This window comes from Ahaetulla prasina, chromosome 2, assembly GCF_028640845.1.
Source record: "Ahaetulla prasina isolate Xishuangbanna chromosome 2, ASM2864084v1, whole genome shotgun sequence".
Classification (NCBI taxonomy): domain Eukaryota; kingdom Metazoa; phylum Chordata; class Lepidosauria; order Squamata; family Colubridae; genus Ahaetulla; species Ahaetulla prasina.
The window spans coordinates 53,812,196-53,834,949 of record NC_080540.1 but is presented as its reverse complement, the minus strand read 5'-3'; the positions used below and the strand labels follow the sequence as shown (position 1 = coordinate 53,834,949).

At 40.9% G+C, this 22,754-nt stretch overlaps 1 protein-coding gene across 4 annotated transcripts in view; it reads left to right on the top strand.

Annotated features, from left to right (window-relative positions):
* The first annotated feature begins 1,838 nt into the window (after positions 1-1,838).
* The window catches only part of RAD18 (RAD18 E3 ubiquitin protein ligase), a 135,335-nt gene continuing 114,419 nt past the window's right edge, over positions 1,839-22,754 (top strand). For all 4 annotated transcript variants that reach the window (XM_058168309.1, XM_058168312.1, XM_058168310.1 and 1 more), the window contains exons 1-4: positions 1,839-1,983; positions 5,668-5,749; positions 10,097-10,162; positions 19,765-19,831. In XM_058168309.1, the coding sequence (XP_058024292.1) occupies positions 1,930-1,983; positions 5,668-5,749; positions 10,097-10,162; positions 19,765-19,831 (269 nt within the window). In that variant the 5' untranslated portion in view covers positions 1,839-1,929. The remainder of the gene's footprint in view (positions 1,984-5,667; positions 5,750-10,096; positions 10,163-19,764; positions 19,832-22,754) is intronic.

The window sequence follows — 22,754 nt, the reverse complement described above, 5'->3', positions numbered from 1 at the left end:
CTTTGCGAATCTTAGTGATGCCTTCTTTATGAACATCCGTGGGGTCCTGAATGTTTGTTTGTTTGTTTGTCTGTTTATTTGTCAAGTACGTATTAGATAATATATATAAGTATAAGCATGAATTGAATACATAAAATGAATACAATTAAAGGGAACATTAGGACAGGGATGGTAGGCATGCTGGTGCTGTTCTGCATGGCCGATTATCATTTTATCACTCAAACCAAGTCCTTTTTTCCAATGTACTCTCAGATGTACAAGAGTGTTATAATCATACTGTAATAGTAAACAACACTCCCAAAAGTCTAATAAGTAATCTTAGAAAGAGTGCAGAGAAGAGCAACTAGGATAACTAAAGACTTAGAGACTAAAACATATGAAGAAGCGTTGGAGGATTTGGGTTTGGCTAGTCTAGAGAAAAGAAGGACTGGGGGGACATTATAGTTATATATTGGTCCTAAGTGATCCTTGGATGGAATAGGATCTCTTGCTTAAGCAGTAGGTTGGACTAGAGCTCTAAGGTCCCTTCCAACTGTTCTGTTATTCTGATAGCAGTCTTCCAGTATTTAATAATAATAATAATAATTTCAGAGTTGGAAGGGACCTTGGAGGTCTTTTAGTCCAACCCCCTGCCCAGGCAGGAAACTCTACACCATTTCAGACAAATGGTTATCCAACATTTTCTTAAAAATTTCCAGTGTTGGAGCATTCACAACTTCTGCAGGCAAGTTTTTCTACTGATTAATTGTTCTAACTGTCAGGAAATTTCTCCTTACTTCTAGGTTGCTTCTCTCCTTGATTAGTTTCCACCCATTGCTTCTTGTTCTACCCTCAGGTGCTTTGGAGAATAGTTTGACTCCCTCTTCTTTGTGGCAACCCCTGAGATACTGAAACACTGCTATCATGTCTCCCCTAGTCCTTCTTTTCATTAAACTACGCATTCTGAGTGCCTGCAACTGTTCTTCATATGTTTTAACCTCCAGTCCCCTAATCATCTTTGTTGCTCTTCTCTGCACTCTTTCTAGAGTCTCAACATCCTTTTTACATCGTGGCGACCAATGGGAGGCTGCCACAAAGAAGAGGGGGTCAACTTATTGTCTAAAGCACCGGAGGGCAGGACAAGAAACAATGGATGGAAACTATTTTTTTTTGTATTTATTTGTCAAGCATGTATTTTATGACAGATACAAGTGTAAACACAATTATAAATACATGAAAAGGATACGAAGAATAGAATAGAATAGAATAGAATAGAATAGAATAGAATAGAATAGAATAGAATAGAATAGAATTCCTTATTGGCCAAGTGTGATTGGACACACAAGGAATTTGTCTTGGTGCATATCCTCTCAGTGTACATAAAAGAAAAGATACCTTCATCACGAATAATAAGGTACAACACTTAATAATAGTCATAGCATACAAATAAGCAATCGATATCAATATAAATCATAAGGATACAAGCAACAACGTTACAGTCATACAGTCATAAGTGGAAGGAGATGGGTGATGGGAACGATGAGAAGACTAATAGTAGTGCAGATTTAGTAATAGTTTGACAGTGTTGAGGGAGTTATTTGTTTAGCAGTGATATACACAATATACAAGAAAACATTAAGACAGGGACGGTAGGCACGCTGGTGCGCTTATGCACGCCTCTTACAGACCTCTTAGGAATTAAGGAGAGAAGCAACCCGGAATTGAGGAGAAACTTCCTAACAGTGAGAACAATTAACTAGAATTGTCACATCGTATTTTATGATCGGGACAGGAAAAGAAAAACTACGATACCCAACAGGCTCAGCGAGAGTCCCGGAAATATTTCCTTGCCGCGCGTTCCTCCAGGACGCTGAAAGACAGACCGCGCGGGTGATTTCGAGTCCGGCGGGGCGGGAGAAATAAAAGTTTGGGTAGTTGTAGCTGAACGTGATGTCTTTCCCGGTGACTGAATTGCGATGGCCCAAGCACCTTCTCCCGCTGGAAGTAAGTAGAGGCGGAAGGGAGCCCAACACCAGGCACGGGCTGCGTTAATGGCGTGAATTAGGGCCTTACACCGGTACGGAGGGTGTCCCTGATCCTGGAAGGGATGGTGGTTGAAGGAGAAAAGTGCTTGGGAATGCGTACAACACGCCTTTTCCTTCTGCGAAAGAGCAAAGTTAGAACCTCGGCGTTTCTTCCGTTAAAAGCTTCAAGAAAGAAGAAGGGAAAAACTCCCCCACTAATGCAAACTAATATAAAGAAAGGAAGGAGAAAGGAAATCAAAGAAAAAGCTAAAAATGCAAGAAGAAGAAAAAATAGAAAAGAAAAAAAAAGATACAGAGAAGTGGCTTCTGATCTTTGCAGCGATTATAAATTCAATTATAAATTTACCTCTTTCCCTGAAGTCACAACGTGACTCTTTTTTTATAATCTTATCATCGAAAACCATACATCATAACTTGATTTTGCTTCTCTTTTATGCCAAAAGAGGTTTCCAGTCAGCAGTAAATGTAAATATTCTCTTTTCTCTCATCAAAGAAGTCAATTTGGCTATCTCAGCAAGTTCCAACATCTTCACTAACCATTCCCCTTCGTAGGTATTGCTGAGTTAGTGTCTTTTCCGAAAGTCTGGCAGGCTTATATTTTCAGTGAATAGAGATTGGAAAAGGCAAAATCTGCTTCCATTTGTTCCTGAGTTGTGGTATCTTCTCAAACAAATATTGCTTGCAAATATTCTGGAAATGTTTGGCTTCTGCATGTTTCCAGACTAGCCTGGAGCTATAGTATTACAAACCCCACCCCCCCCACCCCCCACCCCCATCTCCCATCCCAAGTACTGAACACTCACTTAAACTGCAACAGTAATTTTTGGCATCTCAGATTTTTAGTTCTGCTAGTACTCCTTAGTAAAATATTAACTCTAGTTACATAATGTGATTTACATAAGATATAGCAAAGAGTTGTTGGGGTGTGATACCATAAAATGTAAATGAAGCCTGTATCAAATCAAAACAGAAACAGCAAACTTTAAAGCATAAAAGGAGGCTATAACAGGCCTCAAAGCAAGAAGAATTGAAACCCCAAATACAAACAGAGATTTAATTTGTTAAATCAAGGACATAAAAAAATAAAAGTTGATTGCATCTGCAGCCTGGAAGTAGCCCCACATTTGAATTGATTAATTATTTTATTCATTAAACTTATTATTGTGTCGCATGGTTACTGTGTCCAAGAAATCAGCCTGGCCGCTGAATTTTCTTAGTCCATTCTGGATCTCCATTCTCCCTGCTTTTTTATTGAAGTATTTTGGAGGGATTGTTTCCTTCAGGTATTATTTCAAAAAATACTTTGTACTTTTGCAAATAGATCTGAGGATCCTGTTTGTCTTTTGACACTGCCTTTTTGTATGCAGATGAATATTTGGCAATTGCGGTTTCTATTAGTGCATTTTGTGATCGATGAGATTAAAATAGTTAATCTCATCTGCTCAGCTTCATGATGTCTTTGTAGCATTTACTGACAGGGTTCAGAAAGCCTTCTGTCTGAAACCCTGGAGTGTGGCTTACAGTCATTATAGATAGCCTTGTGATCTGATTGGGTCAAGCTGTATTGCACATTACATTTCCTTCCCTGTTGTATTTGCAGTTAGACCTCTGACATAATATAACTTTTTGTGGCTAAGTTAAATTGCTACTGGTTCACATCTTTTGCATTCAGATAGATGGGAAAGCTTTTAGAGCATTTGTGCAAGCTTTGCAAAAGATATGGCATATGAATAATTTTGCATACTATCACAAATGAATTTCTGAAATGGGTTAAAATATGTATTTCTGATGTTTTAAATAATTTTTCCTTCAATCATATATAAAACTCCAGTTGGCACCATTTTTTAATGATTCAGGGAGTGGATATTTTGGGTATTAGGGGCAAAGCTTGTGTATTTCTGTAGTAGACAAGTTGATACTATAAAGCAGCTTCTCATATTCTCCTAAATCCTAGTCAAAACACACTATAGACCAGGGGTGTCAAACTCAAAGGCCGTGGCAGCTGAAAACAGAGCTTGGAAGCCTGTTTTCAATGGCAGAACGCTCAGGCCACCACAGGTGTCTCCAACAGGAGTGATGTCGAGCTGGCCACGCCCACCCTGGCCATGCTCACCCCGGCCCCCTAAGATCAAACACCACCCTGATGCGGACCTTAATGAAGTTTGACACCCCTGCTTTAGACTAAGCAATGCCATTTCCCCACTGATAATTACTCATGCTTCTTCTTGCAGGTGGTTGGTGTCAGTTTCCATGTAGTCGCTGGGAGAAATGTGATAGGTTTGTCAGGAATTCTGTAGTTGATATTTGATAGTTGATATTTGATCAAATAAGAGTCATTGGTCTGACATGGACGGCTATACAGATAGAATAAATAAATAGCTGTTTAGCTGACTAGCCATTAAATTACATTTTTTTGGCTGATTGATCATGTGCCAGTTCTAGGTTTAGCTATATTGACTCTGTGCAGGTTCCTTCCAACATGCAATGATGCTGCATGTGAACAAAAGACACTGATTACTTTTCCATTTCTGTCTCTGAGGCTGCATGGCCTTCTGGGCTTAATATCCTTGTGCACACATAAGCGTAGGTAAAGGCTCATGCATGGTTGGGAAGAAATGTAATCTCACTGTTGGGAAGAAAATCTTCTCACTATATCTTCTGAAAGTGTAGATATTAGAGATAAGCATACCCAGATTCATAATAACAGTGAGATGAAAATGTCTGTAAAGGGATGCTCTTTGTTGCTAAGAGTATCAGTTTGAAAGTTATAAATAAAAGTTATATTTAGATACTGTTGATAACCTTTAAAATAACTTCATACCTTAGACATCTGGGACAGAAAATTGATTGTGTCTACATTCAGCTACACTGAATTAGTGCAAAATATATTAGATCAGCTATAAGATTTCATTATCTGATTTTTAAAATGTTGGCGTATTGCAAAATGCTGGAAGAGATTGGACTCAGGGTGTGGAGGCTGGGGGCGGGGGAAGTTTGGTTTGATCACACTGAACTCAAAATCTGCATGACCAAAGTCCAAAATAGAATAGGGCAGTGGTTCTCAATCTTTTCTTTACCATGGGCCCTTTTTAAATACCTTTTGTGGCTACCGATTGCCAAGACTTAAGATTGAAATCATAACATTCGTCCAAGCCTTTGCGGACCCCCTGTGATGTCCCCCCCCTCCCCAGGGGTCCGTGGACCACAGGCTGAGAACTTCTGGCCTAGAGGAAGAAGCTTAAGCCATTGAAATTAGGTTCTCCCTGTTACTGATACAGTTTCAGGTTGCAAATGGAATTTCTGGGGTGCTGGTATAAAGAAATAGAGTAACCATATTATTTTTTTCATTAGCTGTTCATTTAATTCCTTGGATGTGTTCTTAAATTAACAGTTAACTTAAATTAACTTAAATAATCTTAAGAAGCATAATGCTCTATAGATAGTATTAAACCATACTTCCAGTGTTGACTGTAGTCATTGGGAAATGGGCAGAATTAGAAAGAACAGGTTTTTTACGCTATGACCTTCTTACAGTAAAGAATAGGAATTATATTCATTGTTATTTTTTTCCAGTAAGTACTTTTGCAAAATGACTTTTCAGCTTACTCTATATAAATACTGTAATTTTTAAAATGTATTTCAGGAAGTTGATAACTTGTTGCGTTGTGGGATATGCTTTGATTACTTCAACACCGCGATGATAATTCCACAGTGTTCACATAATTGTAAGTATAGAAATGGTTTCCTTCCCTCCTATCTTTTTTTTATTTTTATAATTATATATTTGGTTTCTCATTATTTGCTATGATGAAGACATATCTAATGCCTGGCTTTTAATTGTTGAATTATTTTAGTATTTATTTTAAGCTGTGTTTTTAGCTTTCTTTAGCCATCTTAAGTACTCATAAGAACAGAAAGACATAATGCATCTTGAATTATACCCAGAAGCTTATAGGGAACCAGTGTTCAGTGCCCAGATTGTCTCAGTGTACTTTTTCCTTGGAATTGAATGATTATGAGTAATCATGTTTGATGGTATCAGCATTCTGACATTGTGTGACACCAGGTCACCAGATGGTCCTCCTCCCCCAGCATTTTCATGGGAAAGTTGAATAGCATGGAAACAGTATGAAAATTGAATCACAGTAAAACATTCCCCGGGTTCAATCCTTTGAGACAATGGCAATTCAGAAGTTTACGATAGTTCAGGATACATAAACAGCAGTATAACTTTTGGTTCTCCAACTCAATTGTATGATTAATTCCTCAGAGAGTTCATATAGTAAAACATGTTGTAAATGTGAGAGCGTGAGGTGGGTCATATCAAAGAAAAGTCAGCCGATCAATATTTGTGGATGTAAATGATGAGCTTTATGAGTGACTAAGGAGCCTGGGGGAAAAAAAATCTTGTTTTACACTCTGTCTTATAGTTTTATAGCTTTATAAATCAGGGGTCTCCAACCTTGGTCCCTTTAAGACTTGTGGACATCAACTCCCAGAGTTCCTCAGCCAGGTGGCTGAGGGACTCTGGGAGTTGAAGTCCACAAGTCTTAAAGGGACCAAGGTTGGAGACCCCTGTTATAAACCCTACATTTTCTAAAGCCAAGCTAATGATTTGGCTGGCACTTTTCTTTCTCTCTTTCCATGTAGGAATCCATTCTATGTTGAATGTTCCTAAATATTTTGCTAACATATGAAATAAAGGATGTTGTGTTGTAGTTTAAACAATCAGTTAGGTTTCCTTTCTTTGGTATAGATATGTAGATTGACCTCTTCCAATCTACTGGCCACTGAATTGTTTTCCACATTTGCTGCTACAGCTCAGTTAAAACCTTCACTGATTATTATTCTGTTCCTTGCCATATTTCCATTGATATTCTGTCAATTGTATGGGCTTCAATTTGGTAATGACAAGAAGATCTAGTTGATCTATTCAACTTCTAGCACCAGGGTCTTGTAAGTAGGGAATATTGTTCAAAGTATCTTGGATGTTGACATCTTTGCTATATAAAATTTCAGCATATGCTTTCTTTGATCTTTGAATCAGTTGCTATCTGTCCATTGGCTTAAATTAATAACTGTCCATCTCCTTTAGCATAGCAATTGAAGGCTAAAACCTCCCTCTGAGTTCAGAAATCTTTTGGAATAGTTTCCTTGTTTTTCCATGTCTATTTTCTTCTTTGATGTTTTTATGGATGTTGTATAATAATGTCCCTTGTCTCTTCTACAGCTGTCTGAAATTCTTAAATTCCTTTCTGAGATGCTGTTTGCAGCTTCACATTTTCTTTTCCTGCATGCAATATCAGCTACTAGATGTCCCGAAGGCTTTAATCTAGCCACGTTATAAACACCATTAGTACAGAGGGATCCACAGCTCTTTCTGAGTAGCATATTTAGAGCTGTCTGGCCTAGGGCCCATCATTGTTCTGAGCCTTGGATGAAAATATTGTTCTGAGCCTTGGATGAAAATATTGTTAGAACAACTCATCTGTTGATGATTTAGAGCAGGGGTCTCCAATCTTAGTATCTTTAAGGCTTGTGGACTTCAACTCCCAGAGATCTCTCTGGGAGTTGAAATCCACAAACCTTAAAGTTACTAAGGTTGGAGACCCCTGATGTAGAGTGTGAGTGGTTACTCTCTGCTCATGGAAAGACTTCTGAATAGAGCTTAAATAGAATGTTTATGCTAGTGCGGAATATAATTCAAATTCTTTGTACTATGTATTTTGCATTTACAGCAATTATATCTAGTTAGAGAAAAACAATGAAATTAATGGATTTTCAAAGGCAACAGGCATACTACCTGATTTGAAGGCTTTTATGTGCTGAATTGTGACCTAAATTCTAATTACTTTTTGTAAAATAGTTTTACAAAATTATTTGCTGGCCAAAATAATGTTTCCCTTGACAAATGAAGTATATTCTATGCTGCTTGGTTGATAATTATAAATGTTGATTATTTGTATCATTAATACTACTCCATTTTTAAACCCATAACTTGTTATGTGATTTTTAAAAAATGGCTAATTTTAGAGACATGGACTTTCTTCATGGTAATCTGTTTTGTTTTTTGTTTCATACGGAAAACTGTGGTTTGGTTTGATATAATTTCATTAGGGATATTCAGTTCTGAAAAGATTAGGATTTTCCCTAGCCATTCTAGGCGTATTGGTCTGAAAACTCAAAAATTAGACTAGTCCTTCAGATCTGGATTGCAAAAATCAGAACTTCTAGATGGCAGCAGAAAGTTAGAATTTTCTAAATAAAGGATGATTGTAGGTGAGTTGAGTAGTAATAATAGCAGCAGCAGCATCAATAATGGTAGTTTGTAATGAAAGAAAAATAAGTGAGATTGGAATGATCTAGTAGCTGTTGGAGCTAGATAGAGTGATTGTTGATTGTTAAGGATGACAGGCAAAAATTGTAGAGTTGGAAAAATCGTAGGCAAAGATGGTTGCAGAGGATAATAGATGGAGTCTGGTTTTTGAGAAGCTGTGGTGACCTAAGTTGCCAAGAATAGTGAATTTGTGTTTGTTGCTGACCTAATCTGAGTAGTCACCAGGAGGAGTGAGTTTCAGACTGGAGGAGGATTAAGTTGCCTATTAGAGAAGATGGTGAAGCTTAGGTTGGATGCCATCTCTAGAGGCCATTGACAGGCAAAAGAACAATTGAGAAATCAAAGGAACTGGGGTACCATGAAGATGATAGAAAGATACCGGGATACAAATGGGCCAGGAATGAAGGAATAATGGTAGGGGTGAGAAGGTAATTAAATGGAGCTGGAGGATAGGAGAAGGGAAAAAAAACCTATGAATGAATGAATGAATGAACGAATATATATATATATCTATTAACCTCTAAACCACAGGTTCTCCTCACTTTGTCAGCTGTACCAAGGGAAAGATTAAGTGTTTTTTTCCTATTGAAGCAACCTGATCTACCCAAATATGGGAGGGAGCATACTGCTTCCCTGGTACAGCAGACAAAGCGAGGAGAACCTGTGTGGCTTAGAAGTTAATACATCTGCCTAATATCCAAGCAAGCCCAGGTTCGAATCACAGAAGGGTATGGCTAGCCGATGAGAGCTAAATAACTTGAAATAGATCTATACTAGTCTCCCTTTATTTCTTCGTCAGTAAATATAAATTTAACACAAAATAGTTTGTCGTGAAAGTGACTGCCTGTGAGGGCTCCTGGATTGGGGCTGAAAGGTGAAAGGGAAGCAGTATGCTCCCTCCCATATTTGGCTAGACCAGGTTGCTTGGATAGGAAAAAACCATATAGATAGATAGATAGATAGATAGATAGATAGATAGATAGATAGATAGATAGATATGAATGGGAGAGAGAGAGAGAACAAGAACAGTGCGTGATATTTGAGATGGTTAAGTTGTGATGATTTACAATGCTGTGTTTTGACTGTAAAATGTTTTCTATGTTTGAAGGATCTAGTTTTATACATTATTTTATAAAATAAATACCAGAAGCCCTGGTGGCACACTGGTTAAAATGTAATATCGCAGGCAAACTTTGCCCATAGTCTGGAGTTTAAACCTGACCAGCTCAAGGCCTTCCATTCTTCTGAGGTACTGTAAGTAAAATGAGAACCCGGATTATTGGGGTCAATATGCTGACATTTGTAAACTGCTCAGAGAGTGCTGTAAAGCATTATAGAGTAGTATATAAGTCTAAGTGCTATTGCTATTAATTATTTATGATTAAGATTGTTTTTATAATTATTATGCTAACACTGAATTTATATTACTTCTGTAAGCTGTGTAGAGTCATGGTTGAAGCAGCAAAGAAATATCTGAAATAAGATACTCATTTCATTTGCTAGTCTATCTTACCTAATTTCCTCCACTGTACTTTGCAGTATAATTATTGTAAAATTATTGTAAAAAATACTTACTCATTTGGATACAGAGAAAAGATTTTTAAAACTTGTGCTAATAAAATGAAAGACATTTTGAAAGATATAAATCACATTTTGCCTATAGAAAATCAAATCTCGTAATTTGCACTTTTGTGCTCTGTTTTGCTTATGTTTTTTTGTGTGTTTTTTCTTACAGATTGTTCTCTCTGTATTCGCAAGTCGCTGTCCTATAAACCTCAGTGCCCTATATGCTGTATGGTAGGTGTGCCTTTACCATGTTAAAAATGTTTTTAATTCTACATCTTACTGCCATTGCGCTGGATTAGGCTTTTGAACATACAGTGTGGAAGTATGTGTAGGTAACTTTACAGAAGGTATGCAGGAGGAAATAAGGCAAGGTAAGAGACAATTTAATCCTGGGAAAGGAAAAGATGTAAAAAAGGACCGCAGAATAGTTCTGTTTGAGCCTGTTTTGTAAAAGAAGGGGCAAAGGAAAGCCACAAGCCTTTCAAGATGCTGGTATTATGCATTACCATAATACCAAAAAAGGAGAATATTTGTAGCTCGAGGTTGAAATGAAGGGACTTTGGTGCAGGGGTGAAATATACTTACCTTCCTAACTGGTTCGGAAGTGCGCGCGCTGCGTGCGCACTCGCTTTGATTGCATGCGCATGCACAAATTCTATGCGCAAAACCAGGAAGTAACGACAGCTGTGTGAGCGGAGCCTCGCACCACAATTGCTACCAGTTCTCCGAACTACCAGCCCAAATCACTGCTGATCGTACGATCCGGTCCGAACCGGGAGCATTTCAGCCCTGCCTTGATGCTCTCTGAGCCTAATTGTTTTCTTGCAGATGTTTCATTACCCAATGGGGGGATCTTATTGTTTTGGAGATGAAGGAGGCAGTGAACGTGGTCACCTCATGGGTGCTGCTGTGTTGCGTTGCTGCAGCAGCGCAACACAGCTGTCTATCAGCTATTCACCCTGAGGCTCTCCCCATCCATGCCTGCGTCCTCCTGTCCCTGCGCCCAGTTCTTCGGGAGCCCGCTTGCCCACGGGAGCCCACTTGCAAGAGAACAACTGCCTGGCACTTAATCCCGTACATGCACAAATGAAGCTTCATGAGCTAGCCTGCCAATTCCCAGTCTGTAGCAGTCTGTGAACCAGAGGTTGGGAACCCTCTAATCTAAACGCATGGAATATGTACGGGTATGAAGAATCGATGATTCAGATATCAGGAACCCAAGTTTCCAAGAGGAGTTCTGGAAATTAAAATCTATATTGTAGATTTGTAATAGAAGCAAATAACAATAATAAAACTGGGAAAATGTACCTGACACCTAGTCTACGTAATACTTTTGCAGCTATAGTTTATATAAATTGAAGTTTTGGAGTTAAGTATAACCCATTGCTTGGAGAATAAAACTGAAAAGGACTGTGTACCAGTTGGTTAAGTGGCATACTTAAAAGCAGCTTCTTTGTGCAGATCTGCTAACCCTCACCAGGATTATTACAGTAAATAAATTATGTTTTGAAACATGTTTACTGCTTTGCCTGGGTTTGGAAAAAAAAGAGAGAATTGGACTACTAATTGGATGCTGATGAAAATCAGACTGACCTGATTCAGTGGTTTCATGTCAATGTTAAAATGACATGAAAAATGGAACTGCTTAGGTATGAATAAAGGTCATAATAATATAGTCTTAATCAGTACAACTTGCACAATATCTCCAGAAGGTACACATGCTTGATGGTAATGAAAGCTGTTGCGAAGTCCAAAAGAACAACAGGGCATATATTTCCCACTTTGTCTTGGAGGAAAGGAGATACCACAGGATGAATGAGGCACTTCTAGTGCCAAGCCAAATTACAAATCTGTTTGAAATTTGCCCAGAATATAATTTTCATTCAGAAGTATCTAATGTTGACACACTATTTGTTATATTACAAAGTATGAATAGGAATAGCTGTAAAATTATCAGGAAATTATAAACTATATAAGGAACTATAAGGTAATGCAAACCTGTTTAATAGCAAGTATCAGTGTTTCAGTATTAAGACTGAGAACATTCTGCCATTATTCAGCCTACGCATTTATTGTATTGACATTTCATCATGCTTTGCCAAAACTAATCACAGATAATATTTAGGCATGAGATTTTTTCACAAGGGTGGATACGAAATTTAGAAAACTTAATATCATTGATTTGGTTTATAATTTAAGTTTTAAAAATATAGTTTCCATCAAATTTGTGAGCTAACAATATTTTGGAAAACACAACCTTATACATTGCTTTAAATTTAATTTCAGTGAGATATTATGAGAGGTAAATTGGTGAGACATATGATTGTTGAGCACCACTGCATATAGTGTTTACTTCAAAATTAGCATTATATCATAAGCTATTTGAAATTCAGGCTGCATGTTGAATAAGCTAGAAGTACTATGATAATCCTCCAGTGTGGCACTACTTTGATATGGCTGTGGACATGTGGGCTCTGAGGAAGATGAAACCTATGCCAGAGTCAGCCATATTTGGTAGGTCTTATCACAGGAGGCAGAAGAAGAGTGCCTCTCCCAAAAACAATATGGTGAGACGTAATTTACAGAAACTTATATCGAATTGCCTGAGTCAACAAGGGACATTCTAGTGGTTCTGGACATGTGGTGAAAAGTGGACTTCAACTCCCAGAATTCCCCAGCCAGCTTTGCAGTCCGCCAGGCTTACAGTTGCCAAGGTTGGGGACCTCTGGACTATAGGACTCAGAATTGTTGACTGAGCAATCAGGGCCAGCAGGTGGAGGACTATTGGAAGAAAAGTTGTTTTCAAATATTTGAAGATTGAAACAAATAATGCCCTGCTATTATAAATTTTGTCCCAGCTCCTGTCCAACTAGCAGATTGAAACCATGAAAATGCAAGTAGATTAATAGGTACCACTTCAGTGGAAGGTAACAGTATTCCATGCACTACTGGCCACATGACCAGGGAAAATGTCTTCAGGCAACAATGGCTCCCCTGGCCAAGAAATGGAGATGAGCACCTCGCCCTAGAGTCAGAGATGACCGACAGGGAAACCTTTACCTTTATTACAAATCAGGTCCAAAGAGAAGAAGGTGTTTTTTTTAAATGCACCCATGCTGGAAAGGACATCATCCAAAAATTAAAAAATAACAGAACAAAGTCTAGCAGGTCAAAGCTGATTTATAATTTAAATAAAATATTTGCAGAAGAAGAACTGGAAGAATTGCAAAGTATACCCAGAGCAAAGAAATCAAAGCCTTGCCAGAAGTAGCTCAGACTGTCAAGGCAACCAGGGTAAGGGTGGGGATGGGGGTGGGCAGTAGAGGAAGCCAGCATAGCTATTGAATCATTTTCTTTCTCCAACCAGACATCTTTTCCTCTAACTTCTCAGAAAGAACAAAGCCCTCCAACTAAAGAAATAAGAGGGATTGAAACAAAGAATAGCTGAGCATCTAAAACGAAAACAACAGAGTAAGGTTGCCTGCATTAAAACATGTTCCAAAGAAACAGCTGGCACAAGTATTAAAATATATCAACACTGTAATATCAAATATAAGCACCAGTTTACTGTAAAAAACAAACCAACTGCACAGTTATAACTACAGTTATAACTGAAGATCTTGGATGCAAAATTAACAAACAAACAAACAAAAAATAGACAACAGTACACCACAAAAATGGAGGATTAGGTTAGAGAATAAGATCAACATACTAACTTCAGATGTAAACGTGGTAGAAGAGATGAAAGAAAAGCTGAAGAACAAGAAGACCAAGGGGTGGTGGTGGTGGAAATCATAAAATACAGAGCCATGCAAATAGAATTATCTTGGCAAAAGAAAGCAAAGATAGTACCAATAGTAACAGATACCTTTGATGAAATCTCAGAATATCTGGAGTACCACGAATCGGCATTGACAAAATCACCATCAGTCAATTGCAAAAGGCAGCTTTACTCGGAAAAAACTTATATTTATTTATTTATTTTTATTTTATTTTATTTTTCAGATTTATATACCGCCCTATCTCCCTAGGGACTCAGGGAGGTTCACAGGCAATTAAAAACAAACATATAAATACAATTTAAAATCAGACATAAAAAACTTATTCAATAGCCAGATTGATAAAAACAATATAAATACTAAGAACCCCATTAAAACCAATAAATTTAAAAACTAACCCAGCCCCGCGCAAATAAATAGGTGTGTTTTGAGCTCGCGACGAAAGGTTCGGAGGTCCGGAAGTTGACGAAGTCCTGGAGGGAGTTCGTTCCAGAGGGTGGGAGCCCCCACAGAGAAGGCCCTTCCCCTGGGTGTCGCCAGACGGCACTGCCTAGCCGATGGCACCCTGAGGAGTCCCTCTCTGTGAGAGCGGACGGGTCGGTGAGAGGTACTCGGTAGCAGCAGGCGGTCCCGTAAGTAACCCGGCCCTATGCCATGGAGCGCTTTAAAGATTGTCACCAAAACCTTGAAGCGCACCCGGAAGGCCACAGGTAGCCAGTGCAGTCTGCGCAGGATAGGTGTCACACGGGAGCCACGAGGGCTCCTCTATCACCCGCACCCGCATCCTGGCCTAACGGAGGCCCCCGGATGCCCCTCAAGGGGAGCCCCATGTAGAGAGCATTGCAGTAATCCAGACGAGACGTCACGAGGGCGTGAGTGACTGTGCACAAGGCATCCCGGTCTAGAAAGGGGCGCAACTGGCGCACCAGGCGAACCTGGTGGAAAGCTCTCCTGGAGACGGCCGTCAGGTGGTCTTCAAAAGACAGCCGTTCATCCAGGAGAACGCCCAAGTTGCGCACCCTCTCCATCGGGGCCAGTGATTCGCTCCCAACAGTCAGCCGTGGACTCAGCTGACTGTACCGGGATGCCGGCATCCACAGCCACTCTGTCTTGGAGGGATTGAGCTTGAGCCTGTTTCTCCCCATCCAGACCCGTACGGCTTCCAAACACCGGGACAGCACTTCGATAGCTTCATTGGGGTGGCCCGGTGTGGAAAAGTACAGCTGGGTGTCATCAGCGTACAGCTGGTACCTCACACTGAAGCCACTGATGATCTCACCCAGCGGCTTCATATAGAGGTTGAACAGAAGGGGCGAGAGAATCAACCCCTGCGGCACCCCACAAGTGAGGCGCCGCGGGGTCGACCTCTGCCCCCCCGTCAACACCGTCTGCGACCGGTCGGAGAAAGGAGGAGACCCACCGATAAACGGTGCCTCTCACTCCCAATCCCTCCAACCGGCGCAGCAGGATACCATGGTCGATGGTATCAAAAGCCGCTGAGAGGTCTAATAGGACCAGGGCAGAGGAACAACCCCTATCCCTGGCCCTCCAGAGATCATCCACCAACGCGACCAAAGCCGTCTCAGTGCTGTAACCGGGCCGGAAGCCAGACTGGAACGGGTCTAGATAGACAGTTTCCTCCAGGTGCAGGGGAAACTGACATGCCACCATACTCTCTACAACCTTCACATGAGCGGGTTGGAGACCGGACGATAATTACCTAAAACAGCCGGGTCCAGGGAAGGCTTCTTGAGGAGGGGCCTCACCACCGCCTCTTTCAAGGCGGCCGGAAAGACTCCCTCCAACAAGGAAGCGCTCGTAATCGCCTGGAGCCAGCCTCGTGTCACCTCCTGAGTGGCCAGCACCAGCCAGGAGGGGCACGGGTCCAGTAAACACGTGGTGGCATTCAATCTACCCAGCAACCTGTCCATGTCCTCGGGAGCCACAGAGTCAAACTCATCCCAAACAATATCACCAAGACCGCCCTCGGACGCCCCGTCTGAATCGCCACAATTTTGGTCCAGACCATCCCGAAGCTGAATGATTTTATCGTATAGATAACCGTTAAACTCCTCAGCACGTCCCTGCAACGGGTCATCCCGCTCCGCCTGGTGAAGGAGGGAGCGGGTCACCCGAAACAGGGCAGCTGGGCGGTTATCTGCCGACGCAATGAGGGAGGAGGCGTAGCAACGCCTTGCTTCCCTCAGTGCCACTAGGTAGGCCCTAGTATAGGATCTAACTAGTGTCCGATCAGCCTCTGAACAGCTGGACCTCCAAGAGCTCTCTAGGCGTCTTCTCCGGCGTTTCATCCCCCTCAGCTCCTCGGAGAACCAAGGAGCCGGTTGGGATCTGCGCCGGGTCAGAGGCCGCAGAGGCACGACACGGTCTAAAGCCCCAGCCGCAGCCCGTTCCCAGGCTGCGGCTAGTTCCTCTGCCGTGCCGTGAGCCAGACCCTCAGGAAATGGCCCAAGCTCCGTCCGGAACCTCTCCGGGTCCATCAGGCGCCTGGGACGGTACCAACGTAATGGTTCCGTCTCCCTGCGGTGTTGGGTAGCGGTCAGAAAGTCTAGGCGAAGGAGAAAGTGATCTGACCATGACAAAGGTTCTGTGACTATATCTCTCAAGTCCAGATCCTTCAACCACTGACCAGAGATGAAAATCAGGTCCAGTGTGCCTCCCCCGATGTGAGTGGGGCCATCCACTACTTGAGTCAGGTCCAAGGCCGTCATGGAAGCCATGAACTCCCGAGCCACTGTTGATGACGAGCCGGCAGATGGCAAGTTAAAGTCCCCCATGACTAAAAGTCTGGGGGTGTCCACTGCCACCCCAGCAAGCACCTCCAGGAGCTCGGGCAGGGCAGCTGTCATGCAGCAAGGAGCCAGGTACGCGACCAGCAAGCCCATCTGACACCTATGACCCCATCTCACAAAGAGGGATTCACACCCGGCAATCTGAGGTACAGTGGTCTCCCTCGGCTCTAGACTCTCTTTAATAACAACCGCCACCCCGCCACCCCTACCCTGGGCCCTCGGCTGATGAAATGAAAAGCCCGGCGGGCACATTTCGACCAGGGGCACGCCCCCTTCAGTGCCCAACCAGGTCTCCGTAACGCCTATAAGATCCGTGGCGCCCCCCTGAATAAGATCATGTATTAGGGGGGCCTTATTGGCCACGGACCGTGCGTTGCATAACATGAGCCGAAGGCCCAGGCTCTGAGGGTCTTGACCATCCGGGGAACGGGAGAAGTCAGAGGGATCGGGGCACGCGATCGCCTGCGTGCATCGAACGCGTGACCCCCTAAACCGATGCGATCCCCCCCTTCCGCCATATCTGCCCCTCCCACTTACCGTGCAGATGGACTCACCCTCACACAAAGGAACACACTCCCCCCCCATAACCTCCGAACCCATTAGATAGTCGCCACGAGCATGCACTGGGGCTGGTTTCCCTCCCGACGGGCTACCCCCATCACCCGCCCTAACCCTCCCACCCCTTAAAAATACCCTGTCTAAAAAACCCCAAAGGCTCTTTCTTTTCGCATGCCACTTCTGTGGGTCCCAAGACCCGTCATTGAGGCCGGCCCTTGGTAGCGACGCGGGCCATTCCTGCGAGGCGGGGGCACCTCACAGGCGCAAGAGTTCATGTACAGTGTAGCGCATAGAAAAGTGCGAGTCGGCGAAGGATGCTAAGATGGTAAAATCCCAGATGGTAAAAACGGTGGATCTTCCAGCGGATGTCCAGTTGGCAAGGAGGACAGATGGAGCCGGAACCAGATAACGATGACAAAGCAGGAACAGACAGGCCGGCAGTCTCCTTAGTGGACCTATGGAAAACGATTCTACAATAGCTCTTAATCAAGTAGAAATGACTATCGGTCTGTCAAAGTCCATAGACCAGTCGAATCTAGTCCAATCCAGTCCAGTCCAATCCAAAACCCGCGGATAAACGTGCATGACCACCCAGTTTAGGTGACCAAAAGTCCGGTGTAGGGGGGGGGAGGGGTGGAAGGTAAGATGGAAACAAGCCATGCCACAAAGGGCCAATAAATGGCATGCGATGTAAATATTGTTTAATATGTTATTAAACAATAGAATCTGCCTGTCCCAGACCCTTGGGAATGACTTGATAGGTGAATAAAAATGCTCAATCGAGTTTGAACATCTGGCTGACTGTGTGACCAACCATAATAATAAAGGCAAACTGTTAATTGTTCAACTGTCAACTTATTTGTATTTATTGAGTGATAAACAGTTACATTACCGAGACTTAGGTTCTCTGTCCTGCATGCAATTTGAAATTTGATTTGAGGCCGATTCTTTTTTACAGATATTAGAAAATGCTACTGATTTAATCAGTTTTAGAGGAATTACTGGGCCTTTTTTTCCAAATCCTCCATGGCAGTATGCAGTTTGGGAGTCATTTTTCCAATTCCAATCTGCTTATGTGGCTCCCAGTCTAAATTTCAAATAATTAGCTTTAGCTCCTAGTCACCTTTTCCCAACCTGTGTATCTAGAGTCTAGACTGTCTCTCTAGATATGTGGACTTACGTTTCCAAGATTTCTCCGAATAGCATGACTATTCCTAGAATTTGGGAATCAAAACATATAGAGGCTTCCCAAGTTGAGGAAAGTAGGTATTTTGTCATTTTTGTAGCCTGCAATGATTGTTGCAGTGTTTGTAAAACTAAATTTGTTAATAAACATGTATGTTCTCTAGAATACAGTTTCTTGTTGAGGAACCATGTAGCACATAGGAGATAATGATTCAGAAGAAAAGAATAAGATCTGTTAGAATAGAATAGAATAGAATAGAATAGAATTTTATTGGCCAAGTGTGATTGGACACACAAGGAATTTGTCTTGGTGCATATGCTCTCAGTGTACATAAACGAAAAGATACGTTCATCAAGGTACAACATTTACAACACAATTGATGATCAATATATCAATATAAATCATAAGGATTGCCAGCAACAAGTTATAGTCATACAATCATAAGTGGAAAGAGATTGGTGATGGGAACTATGAAACGATCAATAGTAGTGCTGATTCAGTAAATAGTCTGACAGTGTTGAGAGAATTATTTGTTTAGCAGAGTGATGGCCTTCGGGAAAAAACTGTTCTTGTGTCTAGTTGTTCTGGTGTGCAGTGCTCTATAGCGTTGTTTTGAGGGTAGGAGTTGAAACAATTTATGTCCAAGATGCGAGGGATCTGCAAATATTTTCACGGCCCTCTTCTTGATTCGTGCAGTATACAGGTCCTCAATGGAAGGCAAGTTGGTAGCAATTATTTTTTCTGCAGTTCTAATTATCCTCTGAAGTCTGTGTTTTTCTTGTTGGGTTGCAGAACCGAACCAGACAGTTATAGAGGTGCAAATGACAGACTCAATAATTCCTCTGTTATATGTTATATGCATAGAATGAAAATATGTTCCTAAAAAAGACTAAATGAAAATAAACTCTTATTACATTCAACTCTTTTGGATTAGTTATTGCTTTTAAATTGGTAGGTTTTAATGTATTACTTAAAACAGTAGTCTGTTATGAAAGGTTTTATTAAGCCCTGGAAAGATATGTCTTCTTTTCAAGCTCTACAGTATATCTAAATGGATGAATTTGGCTGTAAACTCTTCTGGGAAGTTGGAAGTCTCTATGTTCTGCTTTCAACCTCTCTTGACTTCCCCTGCTTGTTTCGAAAATTGCTTCATGTACTTTGAGCAAGTAACTTTGTTTCTGTCTTTATATTTTCAACATCGCGTATTGTGATGTTTTTCTAAAGAACAATAGAAGTTTGGCTCCATACAAGGCAACTAAAAGCTCAAGGAAGATGACTATCACTTACATAAAAGAATATGTGTATACAAAAAAACCTTAATAATAAATTAAACTCTGGACATGTTTCTTTTCTTTTTTTCAGTTTAAGCATTTTCAACAAATACATGTGTAGATCTCATATTTATGTCTTTATATGTGGGAATTAATATACAGAGAATTTACGAGACCAGTAACAGCCAAGTGTACAATTACTACCTTGAGCATTTCTGTTGTTTTACAGGTAGCGACAGGACCTGACTTGAAAAATAACCGGATATTAGATGAGCTGGTACAGAACTTTATTTCTGCAAGGTACTGAATAATTTTGCAAATTTTAGAGTGAGACTCAGGTATGATTCAACCTAAAATCATGTCTGTCTGTCTGTCTGTCTGTCTGTCTATCTATTTATCTATCTATCTATCTATCTATCTATCTATCTATCGATCGATCGATCGATCGATCGATAGATAGATAGATAGATACACATACACACACCCCGTGTTTCTCTGAAAACATGACCCACCCCAATAATAAGGCCAACCCTACTTTTGGGGGGATGGGTTTAATATTACCCCTTTCCCGAAAGCAAGCCCGGGAAGATGGGCGTGGCCAGCACAAGTGGTGCCACGGGCACGGGTGGGGGGAGGAACTGTACGGCCCCTTGGGGCACCGCAAATACTGCTTTTGCCCTTCTCTTTCTGAGTGCAGCACTTCTGCTTGTTGGGCTGCTTCCCCGAAGCCAGCAGCTCCGCGGCCAGCTGCTTTGCTTTTTGGGAGGCTCGTGAGAGGCTTTTTGGTGAATGGGAGGAAAATGGGGAGGGGGATTTTCCTGCCTGCCATTCTTCCCTCAGTCTGTGCTGTGCTTGAGGAATGGATGACAGGCAAGAAAATTCCCTTCCTCAATTTCCCCCTGTTTGCCAAAAAGCCTCCATTCTGAACGCTGAAGGTTCAGAATGGAGGTGATGGTGCATCCACGGCGCATCCAGCTCACTGAGTGGCCTGCTGCACCTCAAAAAAAGTAAGACTGTTCGAAAATAAGTCCAAATGCTTATTTTCAAGTCTAAAAGAAAATAACACTTTGTCTTATTTTCTGAGAAACACTGTATCTATCTATCTATCTATCTATCTATCTATCTATCTATCTATCTATCTATCTATCTATCTATCTATCTATCTGAATGATATATATTCAGGTAAAATATGCAGTATTTTGTCCATATGCATTTGTAAATTTAGGCGCACAAAACACGGTCACACTAAGCATATCAAATTGGTTGCAATTCAGTGCTGTTATAGATAGGAAATTATTTCTAGAATACAGGGAAGGAAAAGGTAGAATTGGAGAGTAGAATAAAATTGTGGTATGATATAGTAAAACATGAAATATTTATTAATGTACCCTGTCCTAGGTTTAGTTTTGTGCATTGAAATATTACAATTTGTAATACTAGAATAGGTGAACTAATAATTTGGCCTAGGAGATTCCATAGAGGAAAGATGTGAGGTAACTTTAATTTGTAATAATAATGCCATTGAAGGTTAAGAATTATGATATTGTTCTTCAGCTCTCAAAGTTTCAAATTCTCCCTTTTCATGAGAAAGGCTGCTGGATTTATATATCTGGCAATATTGTGATAATTATTTGCTAGTGATATTTTTGTGAGCTATTTGTTTTGTATTAAAACATTGCTGCATCATTGTTAACTTAAGAAGAATTAATGGAATTGTATATAACAATATCCTGCTTTATTTAATGAAGTCTGTCCAATCTTGCATTCTGTGAATGGAAATTGAAGAGTTGTTTTGTGCTGATTTTCCATTTTCTCTTCTTTACATTCCTTTCCACCCATCCAGATCAGATATATATAGTTGAAATATAGTGGCATTTGAGATGATGTAGGAGGACATATAGGGACACGGTGGCTCAGTGGCTAAGACGCTGAGCTTGTCGATCAGAAGGTCGGCAGCTCAGTAGTTCAATTCCCCAGCACCTTTTAAGGGAGTGAGCTCCCATTACTTGTCCCAGCTTCTGCCAACTTAACAGTTCGAAAGCATGTAAAAAATGCAAGTAGAAAAATAGGGACCACTTTGGTGGGAAGGTAACAGCGCTCCGTGCGCCTTCAGCTTTTAGTTATGCCGGCCACATGACCACGGAGACGTCTTCGGACAGTGCTGGCGCTTCGGCTTTGAAACAGAGATAAGCACTATCCCCTAGAGTCGGGAATGACTAGCACGCATGTGCGGGGGAACCTTTACCTTTACCTATTACCTTTAGGAGGACATAGTTTCTTTTATTCATGGAAGCTATCCCCTCTACAGAGAGTTGCCTTATGAAGGTAAATATAATTGCCTAATAGGAGATAAGAATAGTCTAAAACAGACAAAATGTCAATTTTAAATGTTTTGTTTTCTTTTGACATAGGTTCTACCTCTCTGAACATAAATAATGCAAGATGACTGACAACGTTAGAAATATATAAACAGTTTTAAACTGTATAAAGATAATTTAAGTTATTGATACTATAACTTAAAAATCTGGCTTTCCCAAGAAGGAAAAATCCTTCATAGAGATCAATATACTGTCCATGGCACTTAACTTTTCCATATCTGTATCTAATAGATTTTGGATTATCTTGGAAATTAAGTAGGGTCAGTCTTGGCTAGAACTTAGATAGAGGACCCACTGGGAATTCCAAGGTTGTTGGCCCAATTTGGAGATCTAACCAACATCCCAAAAGAAGGCAGTGGTAAGCTACTTCTATAATTTTGTAAAGAAAACTACTACATGGACATATGTAATGAAGTCTCCAACAGTTGGATTCAGTCTGAATGAGACTTTCATTTAATTATTTGACATGATGTGCTTATCTAGCTTGTTGAGAAATGATTAAGATTAATTTGGTGAGGCGAACCAAGCTTTTGTATGGGCAGTGAGCATTCTGTAAGTGAATAGTTTAATCAGTCTGTTGTAGAATTAGAGCAAGAATAGATTTTCTTAAGAAGAAATGGAACATTTCCTGTCAGCTAAATTGTGTTACTATTGACTGGTTTATATTTTGGGTCACCAAAATATTATATCTTCACTAGATGACTCAGAATTGGCTACCTCAACGGTACCAATAGACTTTTAATCTTTCTGTGTAGAATACATTGTTCTTTAAAAATGAAGACAACATTGTAGAATGACACCCAGTTTGTTCCAGATTATGCAGGCAGTCTTCAGGGATCTTATTT